The following is a 17,651-nucleotide window of genomic DNA, read 5'->3' as shown; positions in this document are numbered from 1 at the left end:
AGCTCTAAGCAACCACCTTCCATCTCTACAGATTTGCCTATTCTGAACATTTAATATAAATTAAATCATCCAATATGTGGCCTTGTGTGCCGAACTTTTTTCATCTAGCATGTTTTTTTTTTTTTTTTTTTGAGACGGAGTCTCACTCTGTCGCCCAGGCTGGAGTGCAGTGGCGCGATCTCGGCTCACCGCAAGCTCCGCCTCCCGGGTTCACGCCATTCTCCTGCCTCAGCCTCTCGAGTAGCTGGGACTATAGGCGCCCGCCACTGCGCCCGGCTAATTTTTTTGTATTTTTAGTAGAGATGAGGTTTCACAGTGGTCTCGATCTCCTGACCTCGTGATCTGCCCGCCTCGGCCTCCCAAAGTGCTGGGATTACAGGCGTAAGACACCGTGCCTGGCCTCATTTAGCATGTTTTTAAGGCTCACATTGTGCAACATGTGTATCTGTACTCGTTCCTTTTTATAGTCGCATATTCTACTGTATGGACATACCACATTGTATTTATCTGTTTTTCGGTTGATGGACATTTGTGTTGTTTTCACTTTTGGGCTATTACGTATAATATGCTACCATAAAGATATGTGTGCAAATTTTATTTTAAAACTTAAAAAAATTTATTCTAAAGTTTCTCTGCTCCATATGAATCTGCAGGAATGTGTAAGAGTTTCTATGTGGACATAAGTTTTCATTTCTCTGAGTGAAATTGCTGGATCAAATGGTAACTCATTATCTTTTTGAGGAACTGCCAGACTATTGTTTGTGGCTGTACTATTTTACATTCCCACCAGCAGTGTCCAAGAGTTCTAATTTCTCCACGTTCTCACCAAGACTCATCTGACATTTTGATTATAGCCATCCTAGTGGACGTGAAATAGTATCTGTTGTGCTTTTAATTTGCATTTCCCTAATGACTTATGGTGTTGAGCAACTTTTCATGTGCTTGTTGGCCATTTGTGTCTTTTTTTTTTTTTTTTTGAGACAGAGTCTCTATTGCCCAGGCTGGAGTGTGGTGGCGCGATCTTGGCTCACCACAACCTCCACCTCCTGGGTTCAAGTGATTCTCCTGCCTCAGCCTTTATGCTACCATAAAGATATGTGTAAAAATTTTAGTTTGCATTATTCTAGAAACTTGTCCCTTTCATGAAAGTTATCGAATTTATTGGCATACACTTGTTCATAGTATTCCTTTCTAATCCATTTCATTTCTGTAAGGTCAGTAGTTGTGCTCCCTCTTTCATTTATTTTGCATTTTATTTATTTTTGATACATAACTGTACATATTTGGGGGTATAGTGTGATATTTCTATATGCGTATATATATTGTGTGATCATCAAATCAAAGTATTTAGTATATCCATGACCTTATACATTATCATTTCTTTGTGGTGGGAACATTCAAAATCCTCTCCTATCTATTTTGAAATATATAATACATAGAAACCCTACTGTGTAATAGGCTACCAGAATTTATTCCTATCTAACTCTAACTCTGTACTTGTTGACTAACCTCTCCCTATTTCCCCTTTCTTCCTCTTCTCCCCAGCCTCTGGTAACTACTATTCTATTCTTTTCTTCTATAAGATCAACTTCTTTAGATTTCATGAGTGAGATCATATGGTATTTATCTTTCTGTGCCTGGCTTATTTCACTTAACATAATGTCCTTCAGGTTCATCTATGCTGCCACACATGACAGGATTTTATTCTTTTTTATGGCTGAATAGTATTCTATTGTGTGCATATTCCACATTTTCTTTATACATTCCTCCATTGATAGACACTTAGATTGATTCCATATCTTGGCTATTATGAAGAGTGCTGCAGTATATTTTTTATACATTCATGACAAATCCTTTTCTTACCTTTTGATATTTCTATGCTACAAAGTTTGCGAGTTTTTTCAAATTGTTGCAAATCTCCAAAAAAAAAAAAAACTGCAGTATATTTACTGAAAAGGATTTGTGTATGGGTGGATCTGTACAGTTCAAAGTTGTGTTTTTCTCGGGAGGCTGAGGTGGGAAAACTGCTTGAACTGAGGAGGTCAAGGCAGCAGTGAGCTATGATAGCACCATTGCACTCCAGCCTGGCCAACAGAGCAAGACCCCCATCTCAAAACAAAAACAAAAACATTATCAAGCAGAGTAAACAAAACAAAACTAAAAAAGCAGTAGCACACAAAAATGACCAAGTGGGATTTGTCCAAAGGATACAAGGTTGGTTAAACATCCAAAAAGCAATTAATGTAATATACAATATACAGGCCAGGCACAGTGGCTCATGCATGTAATCCTAGCACTTTGGGAAGCCATTGCATTACAGCCTGGGCAACAAGAACGAAACTCTGTCTCAGAAAAAAAAAAAAAAAATCCAGGCATAGTGGCTCACACCTGTAATCTCAGCACTTTGGGAGGCCGAAGCCAGCAGATCACAAGGTCAGGAGTTCGAGACCAGCCTGGCCAACATAATGAAATGCTGTCTCTGCTAAAAATACAAAAATTAGCTGGGCCTGGTGGCAAGCGCCTGTAGTTCCAGCTACTGGGGAGGCTGAGGCAGGAGAATCACTTGAACCCAGGAGGCCGAGGTTGTGGTGAGCCGAGATCACGCCACCACACTCCAGCCTGGGCAATAGAGACTCTGTCTCAAAAAAAAAAAAAAAAAAAAAAAAAAAAAAGACACAAATGGCCAACAAGCACATGAAAAGTTGCTCAACACCATAAGTCATTAGGGAAATGCAAATTAAAAGCACAACAGATACTATTTCACGTCCACTAGGATGGCTATAATCAAAATGTCAGATGAGTCTTGGTGAGAACGTGGAGAAATTAGAACTCTTGGACACTGCTGGTGGGAATGTAAAATAGTACAGCCACAAACAATAGTCTGGCAGTTCCTCAAAAAGATAATGAGTTACCATTTGATCCAGCAATTTCACTCAGAGAAATGAAAACTTATGTCCACATAGAAACTCTTACACATTCCTGCAGATTCATATGGAGCAGAGAAAGTTTAGAATAAATTTTTTTAAGTTTAAAAATGAAATTTCTACATATATCTTTATGGTAGCATATTATACATAATAGCCCAAAAGTGAAAACAACACAAATGTCCATCAACCGAAAAACAGATAAATACAATGTGGTATGTCCATACAGTAGAATATGCGACTATAAAAAGGAACGAGTATGGATATACATGTTGCACAATGTGAGCCTTAAACATGCTAAATGAAAAAAGTTCGGCACACAAAGCCAAATATTGGATGATTTAATTTATATTAAACGTTCAGAATAGGCAAATCCATAGAGATGGAAAGTAGACTCGTGGTTGCTTAGGGCTGGAGGGATGTGGGAAAAGGGAAGTAAAATCTAACGGGCACAAGGTTTCTTTCTGAGGTGATGGAAAGTTTGAGGTTCTAAAATTGATTATGGGCCAGGTACGGTGCCTCACGTCTGTAATCCCAGCACTTTGGGAGGCCGAGGCAGGCAGATCTCTTGAGGTCAGGAGTTTGAGACCAGCCTGGCCAACATGGTGAAACCCCATCTCTACTAAAAATACAAAAATTATGGCCGGACATGGTGGCTCACATCTGTAATCCCAGGTTATAAATAAATAAATAATAAAATGACCTTTTTTTCCTTTGTTTTTTTAGTGGAGTTCTTTAAGCCCAGCTACAATGGGAGGTAAGACTCATAACCATAATGAAAAGAATGGTAAACAAGACTACAGCAAGAGCATTTTGAAAAAGCGAGAGAGCAGGCTGGGCACAGTGGCTCACTCCTGTAATCCCAGCACTTTGGGAGGCCAAGGCAGGCAGATCACCTGAAGTCAGGAGTTCAAGACCAGCCTAACCAATGTGGTAAAACCCCATCTCTACTAAAAATACAAAAATCAGCCAGGCGTGGTGGGCGCCTGTAATCCCAGCTACTCGGGAGGCTGAGGCAGGAGAATCGCTTAAACCCAGGAGGCGGAGGTTGCAGTGAGCAAAGATTGTGCTACTACACTCCAGCCTTGGCGACAAGAGCGAAACTCCGTCTCAAAAAAAAAGAAAGCTAGAGAGCAGATGGATGAGTGATAATTTAGTAAGTGAAGAGTGGAAAACGAAGTCAATAGCAGGGCTATCCCAGAAGACAATTTCCATCATGGAATCCCAGAAAGAGTGAGTCTCAACTTCCAGACAAATGAAATGGAAATACTTTGTGAGAATCACAATAGAAATTGTGTGTGAAAGTGCTTTTCAAATAGTAAAGTGCTGCAAGAGCTGACTTTAGAGAAGCCTTATCACTACCTTGCCAAGTCATCACCCTGAGAAATCGATCAGCTACTTCCTGAGGGAAATTCCAATGCTCCGGAAGGCACAGTGTTCCATCAGGTCTTTCAGAACACAATTTCTCCAGGTTAGCAATCAGGACATTCAGGCAGATGTTGACCAAAGTGTAGGGAGATGCCTCTTCCTAGCAAACAAAACCCCAAACAAACTTTGTTAGAATACATCTGTAAAAATTCAACATGAAACTGGTCATGCCATATATATTCCACTTGATGAGGGTATGTGAAGATACATCTGTCATACTCTAATGATTTATATGTAATGAAACCATCTCATTCCAACTGTTAACTGAATGGAAAATTTAACCTGTTGTCCTTTCTGTTGTACAGCTGTCCCTCAAAATCTGCAGGAGATTGGTTCCAGAACTCTCTGACCAGTATCCACAGATGCTCAAGTCTCCTTATATAAAATGGGGTAATGTTTGCATACAACCTATGCAGACATTCTCATATACTACAAATCATTTCTAAATTACTTATAAACACTAATACAGTATAAATCCTTTATACTGTATTGTTTACAGAATGACAAGAAAAAAGTCTGTACATGTTCAGTACGGATGCAGGTATTTTTCCCCAAATATTTTCCATCCAAAGTTGGCTGAATTCACATATACTGAACCCATAGTCAGAGAGAACATATTGTATCTTGAAAAACATTAAGTTCTTTTTTTCTTTTTTTTGAAACAGGGTCTCACTGTCGCCTAGGCTGGAGTGCAGTGGCACAATCACAGCAACTTTGACTTCCCCAGTCAGGTGATCCTTCCACCTCAGCCTCCTGAGTAACTGGGACTACAAGCCCATGCCACCACGCCCAGCTAATTTTTTGTACGTTTATTTATTATAGAGTCCCACTTTGTTGTCCAAGCTAGTCTCGAAACTCGTGGTATCAAGAGATCCTCCCACTTCAGCTTCCCCAAGTGCTGGATTACAGGCATAAGCCACCACACCCAGCCCCAATATTAAGTTCTCTTAATCCTTTACTTATCACCTGTTCTGTGCTAGCCACTGAAAATACAGAGATGGGTAAGATACGGTTCTAGTCCCTTTAAAGCTAAAGTTTAGTGAAGAATACAAACAAGAAATCTGACAATTTCAATGCAACATTTGGGACACTCCAAGCAGAGATCACATGGTCATTCACTCAAAAAAGATGTATTCATTGATTATCCTGTGTCTATTCTCAAAACTGTTCACAACCTCAAACAGTGATACAGTCAAGGTCCTATGAAAGTGTAAGAAACTGACAGTAAGGTGAGGCTATAAAGGCATGTACAGATAGTTCCTGACTCATGATTTTTGGAATTACAATGGTATAAAGTAGAAACCATACTTCAAATTTTGAGTTTTGATCTCTTCCCGGGCTAGTGACATAATATGATACTCTTTCAGTGCTGGTCAGCAGAGTGAGCTGCAGCTCCCAGTCAGCCACACGATCACAAGGGTGAACAACCAATACGTGATATCTTCTTGAACACTATGCCTGCTAAACCATCAACAAGTGTCAATGGGCTCCAATGCTTAGAAGAGCAACTGGTGACCCTGTTGATGTAGCTTCTCCATCATCCAGCAATTAACTTTTAGTTCAATGCTTCAAACATTCTTCAGGCCCAGAGTGCTTTCAGCTGTGTATGTTAACAGTGAGTACCCATATGACCACTGTTTTTCACTGTCAGTATCAATAAAGTCCATGAGATATTCAACACTATAATGAAATGGGCTTTGTGTTAAGATGATTTTGCTCAACTGTAGGCTAATGTTCTGAGCACATTTAAGGTAGGCCAGACTAACCTATATTTGATAGTTTAGGTGTATTAAATGCATTTTGGACTTAGAATATTTTAAATTTACAAGGGTTTTATTGGGACATAACCCTATCATAAGGCAAAAAATGCCTTTCTCCTCTACAAAATAGAAAGGCTGGCCAAGCGTGGTAGCTGTTAATTCCTGCATTTTGGGAGGCCGAGGTGGGTGGATCACTTGAGGTTATGAGTTTGAGACCAGCCTGGCCAACATAGCAAAACCCTGTTCTAAAAATAAAAAATTAGCCAGGCATGGTGGCACATGCCTATCTATAGTCCCAGCTACTCAGGAGCCTTGAGGCAGGAGAATCCCTTGAACCCAGAAGGCAGAGAGTGCAGTGAGCCAAGATAGCATCTCTGCACTCCAGCATGGGTGACAGACTCCATCTCAAAAAAAAAAAAAGTTGCTCTAAAATTAACTGTCGGGCCAGGTGCAGAGGCTCACTCCTGTAATCACACCACTTTGGGAAGATGAGGTGGGTGGATCATCTGAGGTCAGGAGTTCGAGACCAGCCTGGCCAACATGGTGAAACCCCATCTTCACCAAAAATACAAAAATTGGCCAGGCATGGTGGCTCACGCCTGTAATCCCAGCACTTTGGGAGGCTGAAGTGGGTGGATCATGAGGTCAGGAGTTCGAGACCAGCCTGGCCAACATAGTGAAACCCCGTCTCTAATAAAAATACGAAAAATTAGCCGAGGGTGGTGGCAGGCGCCTGTAATCCTAGCTATTCGGAAGGCAGGGGCAGGAGAATCACTTGAACCCGGGAGGCGGAGGTTGCAGCAAACCAAGGTTGTGCCACTGCACACTAGCCCGGGTGACAGTGCGAGACTCCATCACAAAAAAAAAAAAAAAAATTAGGCAGGCATAGTGGCAGGTGCCTGTAATTCCAGCTACTCAGGAGGCTGAGGCAGCAGAATCACTTGAACGAGGGAGGTGGAGGTTGCAGTGAGCTGAGATCATACCACTGCACTCCAACCTGGGCAACAGAGTGAGACTATATCTCAAAAAATAAAAAATAAATAAGATAAAATTAATTAATTAAAATAAATAATAAAATAAACTGTGGGCTGGGCATCGTGGCTCACACCTGTAATTCCAACATTTTGGGAGGCAGAGGCAGACTGATCACTTGAGGTTAGGAGCTCAAGACCAACCTGGCCAACATGTTGAAACCCCGTCCCTACTAAAAATATAAAAATTAGCCAGGTGTAGTAGCTCGTGCCTGTAATACCAGATACTCGGGAGGCTGAGGCAGAAGAAACGCTTGTAGCTGGGAGGCAGAGGTTGTAGTGAGCCCAGATCGTGCCACTACACTCCAGCCTGGGTGACAGAGTGAGACCCTGTCTCAAAAATAATAATAATAAATTGGCTGTGGTAATGGTTACACATATATGCACACATATATGAAAAGTCTCCTGGTTGGGCACAGTGGCTTACACCTGTAATCCCAGCATGAAAGGCCAAGGCAGGTAGATCATGTGAGCTGAGGAGTTCAAGACTAGATGTGGAAACATGGCAAAACCCCGTCTCCACAAAAAATACGAAAAAATTAGCCAGATGTGGTAGGGTGTGCTTGAGTCCCAGCTACCTGGGGGGCTGAGGCAGGAGAATTGCTTGAGCCCAGGAGGTCAAGACTGCAGTGAGGCAATGGGCCATGATTGCGCCACTCCACTCCAGCCTGGATGACAAAATGAGACCCTGTCTCAAAAAAAAAAAATTTAAAGTCTCTGAATTGCAAAATATATATAGACACTCAAAGTAGCATCCATAAAGTTCAGCTTACAATAAAATATCAGACATGAGAAGCAGGAAAAAAAAGTCAATAGAAACAAATCCCAAAATAACTGAAATAACCTAACTGACATGAATTTAAAATGGCTATTATAATTCACGGGTTTAAAACAGAACATGAACTCAATAAAAGAACAAATACGGAATCAACAGAAAAACAGAAGATATGAAAAAGACCAAAAGAAAACGTCTAGAGTTGAAAAAAATACACCAGGCCAGACGTAGTGGTTCACGCCTGTAATCCCAGAGCTTTTGGAGGCCGAGGCGGGCAGATCACAAGGTCAGGAGATCGAGACCATCCTGGCCAACATGGTGAAACCCCACCTCTACTAAAAATACAAAAATTAGAAGTTGGGCGTGGTGGCTCACGCCTGTAATCCCAACACTTTGGGAGGCTGAGGCAGGCAAATCACAAGGTCAGGAGTTCGAGACCAGCCTGGCCAACATGGTGAAATCCTGTCTCTATTAAAAACACACAAAATTAGCCGGGTATAGTGGGGGGCACCTGTTATCTCAGCTACTCGGGAGGCTGAGGCAGGAGAATAGCTTGAACCTGGGATACGGAGGTTGCAGTGAGCTGAGACCACTCCACTGCACGCCAGCCTGGGCAACAGAACGAGACTCTGTCTCAAAAAAAACCAAAAAAAACAAAAAAAAAACAAAAATTAGCTGGGGCCAGGCACGATGGCTCACGCCTGTAATCCCAGCACTTTGGGAGGCAGAGGCAGGCGGATCACAAGGTCAGGAGATCGAGACCATCTTGGCTAACATGGTGAAACCCTGTCTCTACTAAAAATACAAAAAATTCGCCGGGCGTGGTGGCAGGCGGCTGTAATCTCAGCTACTCCGGAGGCTGGGGCAGGAGAATCGCTTGAACCCAGGAGGCGGAGGTTGCAGTAAGCCGAGATTGTGCCACTGCACTCCAGCCTGGCGACAGAGCAAGACTATGTCTCAAAAGAAAAAAACAGCAGATAGGATTATCAGCAGATCAGAACTACAAAATAAGAGATAACTAAAGATGAAGTCAGGACAATAGAAATGACTCAAACTGAAACAGAAAAAGGTTGGGAAAAAAGTTGAAAACCATGGTGCCCCAATTAAGGCACTTCTTAACCAATCTTAAGCAGCCTGTTAGAAATGTATAATTGAGGCTGGGCACGGTGGCTCACGCCTGTAATCCCAGCACTTTGGGAGGACGAGGGGGGCGGATCACGAGGTCAGGATATGGAGATCATCCTGGCTAACACGGTGAAACCCCGTCTCTACTAAAAATATTTTAAAAATTAGCCGGGCATGGTGGCGGGTGCCTGTAGTCCCAGCTACTTCGGAGGCTGAGGCAGGAGAATGGCATGAACCCACGAGGCAGAGCTGGCAGTGAGCTGAGATCGTGCCACTGCACTCCAGCCTGGGCGACAGAGCGAGACTCCGTCTCAAAAAAAAAAAAAAAAAAAAAAATGTATAATTGAAACTCTAGGCCAGCACAGTGGCTCACGCCTGTAATCCCAGCACGCTTGGAGGCCGACGCAGGCAGATCATTTGAGGCCAGGAGTTCAAGACCAGTCTGGCCAACATGGTGGTGAAACTCCATCTCTACTAAAAATACAAAAAAATTAGCTGGGCATGTTGGAGAACACCTGTAAATCCCAGCTACTCAGGAGGCTGAGACATGAGAGTCCCGGGAGGCAGGGGGCTGCAGTGAGCGGAGATCGCACCACTGCACTCCAGCCTGAGCAACAGAGCAAGACTTGGTCTCAAAAAAAGTAAAGAGGCTGGGCACGGTGGCTCACGCCTGTAATCCCAGCACTTTGGGAGGCTGAGGTGGGCAGATCACAAGGTCAGGAGATCGAGACCATCCTGGCAAACATGGTGAAACCCTATCTCGGCCGGGCGCGGTGGCTCAAGCCTGTAATCCCAGCACTTTGGGAGGCCGAGGCGGGCGGATCACGAGGTCAGGAGATCGAGACCATCCTGGCTAACACAGTGAAACCCCATCTCTACTAAAAATACAAAAAATTAGCCGGACGTGTTGGCAGGCGCCTGTAGTCCCAGCTACTCGGGAGGCTGAGGCAGGAGAATGGCATGAACCCGGGAGGCGGAGCTTGCAGTGAGCCGAGATCGCGCCATTGCACTCCCGCCTGGGAGACAGAGCAAGACTCCGTCTCAAAAAAAAAAAAAAACCCTATCTCTACTAAAAATACAAAAATCAGCTGGGCATGGTGGCATGTGCCTGTAATCCCAATCCCAGCTACTCAGGAGGCTGAGGCAGGAGAATCTCTTGTACCAGGGAATCGGAGGTTGCAGTGAGGTGAGATCACGCCACTGCACTCCAGCTGGGCAACAGAGCAAGATTCGGTCTCAAAAAAAAAAAAGAAGAAACTCCAAAAGAGAGAATTGGGAAAGAATATTTTAACAAAAAATACTTAATAAGGACAATGTCCTATACTTGGAACCTATAAAATTGCTTTGTGGTTTAATATCTATTGAAATATAGTTAATTAATTCACTGGGTACAAAGAATAGTAAAATAAATTTGATGTCTCCATTTTTTTTTTTTACTTTTAATTTTATTTTTATTTTTGAGACAGAGTCTAGCTCTGTTGCCCAGGCTGCAGTGCAGTGGCATGATCTTGGCTCACTGCAACCTCCACTTCCCGAGTTCAAGCCATTCTCGTGCCTCAGCCTCCCAAGTAGGTGGGACTACAGGCATTTACCATCACTTCTGGCTAATTTTTGTATATTTAGTAGAGATTCTCCAGGCTGGTCTTGAACTCCTGGCCTCAGGTGATCCGCCCACCTCAGCCTCCCAAAGTGTGGGAGAAACCCCGTCTCTACTAAAAATACAAAGTGTGGGAGGCTGAGGTGAGAGGACTGCTTGAGACCAGAGCTCAAGACCGGCCTGGGCAACAAAGCAAGACCCAGTCCATCTTTATTTTATGTCATTTTATTTTTTTAAGTTCAAATCAGATGCAAGATATAAACCCACTGATTTCGGAAGTAAAATAGACTCAAAGCAGAATAAACAAAAAAAGCACAATATGGGAAACTTCTAAAAACCAACAATGAGAAAAAGCTTATGATGGAGGAGTGGACACAGAAGAAAAACAAGGTATGATCACTGAATTGTCATCAAAACAAAGCGTGTCGGCCGAGTGCAGTGGCTCACGCCTGTAATCCCAGCATTTTTGGGGGGCCGAGGTGGGCGGATCATGAGGTCAGGAGTTTAATACCTACCTGGTCAATATGGTGAAACCCCGTCTCTACTAAAAATACAAAAATAGCTGGGCACGGTGGCTCACGCCTGTAATCCCAGCACTTTGGGAGGCTGAGGCAGGCGGATCATGAGGTCAGGAGATTGAGACCATCCTGGCTAACATGATGAAACCCTGTCTCTACTAAAAATACAAAAAATCAGCCGGGCATAGTAGCAGGTGCCTATAGTCCCAGCTACTTAGGAGGCTGGGGCAGGAGAATGGCGTGAACCCGGGAGGCGGAGCTTGCAGTGAGCTGAGATTGCACCACTGCACTCCAGCCTAGGTGACAGAGCAAGACTCCGTCTCAAAAAAATAAAAAATAAATAAATAAATAAATAAATTAGCAAGGTGTGGTGGTACGCACCTGTAGTCCCAGCTACTCGGAAGGCTGAGGCAGGAGAATTGCTTGAACCCAGGAGGCAGAGGTTGCAGTGAACTGAGATCGCGCCACTGCACTCCAGCCTGGCAACAGAGCGAGACTCCGTCTCAAGGAAAAAAAAAAAAAAAACCAAGTACGGTACGGGGAAACACTGTCAGATGCATGAAAACATCTTTCAAATATGAAAATGAAATATATTCTCAGATAAACAAAAGCAGAGACAACTTGTTGCCAGCTCATATGCTATGAGAAATATTAAAAGTTCTTTAAGCTAAAAAAAAAAAAAAAAAAAAAAATGACAGGCTGGGCACGGTGGCTCATGTCATGCCTGTAATCCTAGCACTTTGGGAGGCCAAGGTGGGCCGATCACCTGAGGTCGGGAGTTCGAGGCCAGCCTGACCAATATGGAGAAACCCTGTCTCTACTAAAAATACAAAATTAGGCCAGGCACCATGGTTCATGCCTGTAATCCCAGCACTTTGGGAGGCTGAGGTAGGCGGATCACAAGTTCAGGAATTCAAAACCAGCCTGATCAACATGGTGAAACCCTGTCTCTACGAAAAATACAAAAATTAGCCGAGTGTGGTGGTGTACACTTATAATCCCAGCTATTCAGGAGGCTGAGGCAGCAGAATCGCTTCAACCTGGGAGGCGGAGGCTGCAGTGAGCCGAGATCAAGATCGCGCACTCCAGCCTGGGCAACAACAAAACACCTGAGGTCGGGAGTTTGAGACCATCCTGACTAACAGAGTGAAACCCTGTCTCTACTAAAAATACAAAAATTAGCCGGGCGTGGCAGCATGTACCTGTAGTCCCAGCTGCTGGGGAGGCTGAGGCAGGAGAATGGCGTGAACCCAGGAGGCGGAGCTTGCAGTGAGCCGGCAATGCGCCACTGCACTCCAGCCCGGGTGACAAAAAAAAAAAAAAAAAAAGTAAATGTGAACAGACAAAAATGTAATTTTAAAGCCTAGAGATGTGGCTCCCAAGCTTTTTGGTCCTAGTACTACTCTACACTCTTAAAAATTGGGTTATATCTATCAACATATACCACGTTAAAAATTAAATCTTAGCAATCTTTAAAATATACAGTAATTCACTTAGAAAAAATTTAAAACTCAGAGCATGTTAACATAGATAACATTTTTTAAAATAGCCATAATTGACCGGGCACGATGGCTTGCCTGTAATCCTAGTACTTTGGGAGGCCAAGGTGGCTGGATCATGAGTTCAGGTGTTCGAGACCAGCCTGGCCAACATGGTGAAACCCCATCTCTATTGAAAATACAAAAATTAGCCGGGAATGGTGGAGTGCACCTGTAGTCCCAGCTACTCAGGAAGCTGAAGCAGGAGAATCGCTTGAAATCGGGAGGCGGAGGTTGTGGTGAGCCAAGAGGATGCCACTGCAGTCCAGCCTGGGCAACAGAGCGAGACTCTGTTTCAAAATATATATATATATATATATGAAATAAATAAGTTTAAAAAGCCATAGGTTCCAAAAGAATTAAAAACTAGCTTAGTTGAGAACAGCAGCACTGTTTTACATTTTTGCAAATTTCATTAATAGGCGGGCTAATGGAAGAGATGGGATTCTGGAGGTCCTGGGGTCCACATTTTGAAAACAGTTCTACCTTTGAGTGACCATTAAAGAGTAAGAAGGAGAAAGGGAGAGAAAGAGAGAAAGGGAGAGAAAGAACTACTAAGTCAAAAGAGAACATGGTATTTTTAATTCAAAAGAAAAGGAAAAAACAAGACAAATGGAACATATATAGCAACACAGTAGACTTAAACCCAACAATACTGATAATTATATTTACTCTAATTAAAAAGCACAGAATGGCCAGGCATGGTGGCTCACATCTGGAATCCCAGAACTTTGGGAGGCTGAGGCCAGAAGTCTGAGACTAGCCTGGGCAATAAAGCAAGACTCAGCCTCTACAAAAAATAAAAAACAGCCAGGCATGGTGGTGCACACCTATAGTCTAGCTACTAGGGAGGCTGAGGAGGGAGGATGAGCTATGATCGCAGACTGCACTCAAACCTGGGCAACAGAGTGAGACTCCTCCCTGCAAAAATCAATTAAAAATACATGTTTTAATTAAAAAAATTAAAATGTTTACTTTCCTGTCATCTGTAAAAAAAAAAAAAAAAAAAAATTCAAAAATAAAGGTTGGGTGCAGTGGTTCATGCCTGTAATCCCAGCACTTTGGGTGGCCAAGGTGGGCAGGTCGCTGGAGGCCAGGAGTTCAGGACCAGCCTGGGCAACATGGTGAAACCTCGCCTCTACAAAAATACCTGTCTCTACAAAAATACAAAAATTAGCCAGGAATTGTGGCACACACTTGTAGTCCCAGCTACTCAGGAGGCTGAGGTGAGAGAATCGCCTGAACCCGGGAGGCAGAGGTTGCAGTGAGTCAAGATTGTACCACTGTACTCCAGCCTGAGTGACAGAGCAAGGCTCCGTCTCAAAAAAAAAAAAAAAGCACAGATCATTAGGCTACATACAAATGCAAGACTGCTGTTTACAAGAGACGCAATTTAAAACATAAAGACAGTTGTTAAACACTAGACACAAGGAAACTGGAGTGACTACATTGTCAGAAAAAATGAGGCTTCTGGACAAGAATATTGCTAGAGATCAAGATGGACATTTCTTAATGATAAAAGGGCCAATTCAACAAGCAGAATTAACATTCCTAAATGCATATGAACTTACTAATAGCTTCAAAATTCATAAAGCAAAAAACTGAAAGGATATGGGAGGCCAAGGCAAGAGGATTGCTTGAGCCCAGGAGTTCAAAGACCAGCCTGGGCAACATAGGGAAACCACCGTCTTAATTAAAAACAAAAAATTAAAAGGATAAAAAGAAAATAACATGACTGTGTAGAAAATCTTTAAAAATTTACAAAAAAATACAGAAACTAAGTGACTTTGGCCAGGCTGTAGGATACAAGATCAATATACAAAAATCAATTTTATGTATTCCTATATATACACAAGGTAATATAAAGTTTCAAAAAATATTTGCTGGCCGGGCACGGTGGCTCATGCCTGTAATCCCAGCACTTTGGGAGACTCGGTCTCAAAAAAAAAAAAAGTATTTACAATAGTATCAAGAACAGGAACAAATTTAACAAAATGTGAAAAGACTTATATTAAAAACTACTAAACATTGCTAAGAGAAGGTTAAAATGACATAAATGGAAATAATTGTATGTATGTTTCATAGGGAAAAAAGTATTCATGCAATATGTGTAATTAAAATAATTAATTAAAAATAAATAAAATCCTTAACAAAGAAAATGAGATATACCCAGAACTAGACAAAGAAAATGGGTGTGAGTACTTTTGTAAAGAAATCTTGTTTCGATTCCAAGCAGCAAAAAATGTGCTTGAGACGATGCTAGTACACACGTAAAAAGTCCAAGTTTTCCATTAATTACAAATCCACAAATTATATAACGACTTTTCTAAGTGAGTTCAAAAGATTACAGGCTAGATCACTGCAGGGCATAAAGTCTTCCAACAAGGCGTTAATATGTAAAGCACAACCTTAATCAGAACATTTCCTTCTCTCTATAAATTTTGGTTCGAGCCTTCACCACTCAGTCCCTCGAGTTCCCCAAGGGTGGCCCTTGGCGGGTTTTTTCCAAAGTGGGGCCAGAGGTCTGAACACCTGAGGTGAAATTCAAGTTCACCAGCAAGTCAACTAAATTTCAGAGCTCCCAACTTCCCTACATCGGTAAAATGGAGCCTAGCAAAGCCTACAAAAGACTAGAGGTTACCAGACTGCTTTAGAAAGGCGACACTTGACCGGGCGCGGTAGCTCACGCCTGTAATCCCAGCACTTTGGGAGGCCGAGGTGGGTAGATCACGAGGTCTGGAGTTCGAGACCATCCTGGCAAACATGGTGAAACCCCGTCTCTACTAAAAATACAAAAAATGAGCCGGGCATGGTGGCATGCGCCTGTAGTTCCAGCTACTCGGGAGGCTGAGGCAGGAGAATCGCTTGAACCCGGGAGGCGGAGGTTGCAATGGGCCCAGATCGCGCCACTGCACTCCAGCCTGGTGACAGAGCGAGACTCCGTCTCAAAAAAAAAAAAAAAAAGAAAAGAAAGGCGACACTTGACACACAGTAGGCGCTAAACACACATTCTTTGGGTTTGCATTTTGTCCAGAGCTAAGAGTAACAGGCACTCGGCAAAGGCTGGGGACGGGACGGAGACGGGAGCGGACGCGTGGAACTGAAAGAATCTCAGACTTCGGGTTCCAGTTCTCCCATCCGGACTAAGCTACTCGCCCGGCCCCCGGCCCAAAGGCCTCAGGTGGTAGCGGCCAAAGGGTCACCGCCTCCGCGGGGCGCCGCGTCCACAACGCGCGTGGGGAAATGGTCAAGGTTTGGGGCTTTTGGGTTCATGACTGTAAAAACACCGTCCACTACGGGCCAAGCCGAGTGCCATGCCCTGCACCTACGTCTAAGCTCACAGCAGCCCGCATTGGGGCGAGGAATCCTGAGGAGGCTCGCCCGGGTCTCCGGGGCTGGGCTCTCGCCGCGCTGCCTCAGGGCGCAACTTCCACGCGCTTCGCCCGGCGCAGAAAAGCCCCCCAACCTCGCGGCGCCCAGGCCGCCTCCCCCCACAACGCACCTCCGCGGCGACGCCTGCGCCTGGAAGGGGCTCGGCATCTAGACTGCAGCCCCGCGCGGGCCACACTCCCCAGCAAGTGCCTCGGCAGCGTCCCAGGAGACTCGCCGCGCTCGTCGGAGCTGGACGTGGCGCCGAGGTCCGCGTCGCCGCCCGCACCCCGGTGCTCACCTGTACCACGCAGCAGCCCAGGGCATCCTTCTGAGCGTCAGGAGGGACGATGTTCCGGGGCGTGTGGCCTGGGTGCAAGAAATGAACCATGGCGACCCCGGCGGCGGGGCGTCAAAAAGAGAGCGAGCGTCGAGTCGGGGCCCGGATCCCGCGAGAACCGGGCGGGCGGCTGCCAGGACGCGAGCACCACGCCTGCGAGGCACACGGAGCCAGCGCCGCGCCGGGCCGGCTAGCTTTTGAAATGCCCGGAGAGGCGACGCGCACGCGGGGGCCGGCCTGCCGCAGACCCCACCCCCTCGGGCGGCCTCCTAGCCCCACCCGCCCCCCGACACGCCGCCGCCGGGGCCAACTTTCTCCTCCCGCCTCCCCAGCCTCCCCAGACCAACCTGCCACGGCCCAGCCGCTCACCCACTCCTTCCCAGCCCCGCACCTCAGGGCTTGAGAGGATATTCCCCGAGGACCGGCTGTGTAGGTTTGGGGAATACTATATATATATATATACATACACATACACATGTATATATATACATACACATACATACACACACACACACACACACACACACTCTTATATATACATACACATATATATTCATTATTTCTATATATGTATATATTTTTTAAAGCTCTGTTTCAACTCCTAGAGTCTCTGGATAAATCAAATATAAAACGAATAAAAAATATTGGCAAGTATCTACCAAAAAAACTATTTAGCTTTCTTGTTACCTAAAAAGTACCCGAGAAGACCCTTATAACCTGCTCCAAGAAAGAAACCCCGAGAGACCCTTCTAACTGTCTCCAGGAGAGAAACTCCACAAGTTAGTACGCATTAGCTAATTTGAGACAGCAATACCTTGGAAAAGGAAAGTTCTCAAGAGCATGAGCCTTGGAGTTTGAATCCTGAATTAGAATGCCCGCTTAACCATGTACTGTTTGAGAACCTGGAGCAAGATGCTTGATGTCTCTGAAGCTCAACTTCCTCATCAGTAAAATAGAATGAGAATGCTTTATCTCACAGGGTTAATGTAAGGACTAAATAATGTATGTAAAACACATCACAATGCCTTTTACATAGCAAGTCCTTGATAAGTGGATTGGATTCAGATGTTAAAATTATTTTTAAGTACTTTGCCTAATGCTTTTCTTTCATTTATTTATTCTTTTATTTAATCCACTTACTACAAGAAGAAAAAAAATCCTGTGCTGTAGGTATCATCCCCATTTTACTCACAGGGAAACTGAAGAACTGACAGTTGAATAGACAACACGTTTTTTAGCCAGCTGA

General features: G+C 44.1%; 1 protein-coding gene across 1 annotated transcript in view; it reads right to left on the bottom strand.

The window, feature by feature from the left end:
- The window catches only part of ZYG11A (zyg-11 family member A, cell cycle regulator), a 63,723-nt gene extending 47,143 nt beyond the window's left edge, over positions 1-16,580 (bottom strand). The window contains exons 1-2 of the mRNA XM_055235239.2: positions 16,367-16,580; positions 4,287-4,452 (exon numbers count right to left, since the gene is read on the bottom strand). Of these exons, the coding sequence (XP_055091214.1) occupies positions 4,287-4,452; positions 16,367-16,456 (256 nt within the window). The 5' untranslated portion in view covers positions 16,457-16,580. The remainder of the gene's footprint in view (positions 1-4,286; positions 4,453-16,366) is intronic.
- Positions 16,581-17,651: the final 1,071 nt, after the last annotated feature.

This window comes from Symphalangus syndactylus, chromosome 19 (assembly GCF_028878055.3).
Source record: "Symphalangus syndactylus isolate Jambi chromosome 19, NHGRI_mSymSyn1-v2.1_pri, whole genome shotgun sequence".
Taxonomy (NCBI): Eukaryota; Metazoa; Chordata; class Mammalia; order Primates; family Hylobatidae; genus Symphalangus; species Symphalangus syndactylus.
This window is presented reverse-complemented; position numbering and strand designations above follow the sequence as displayed.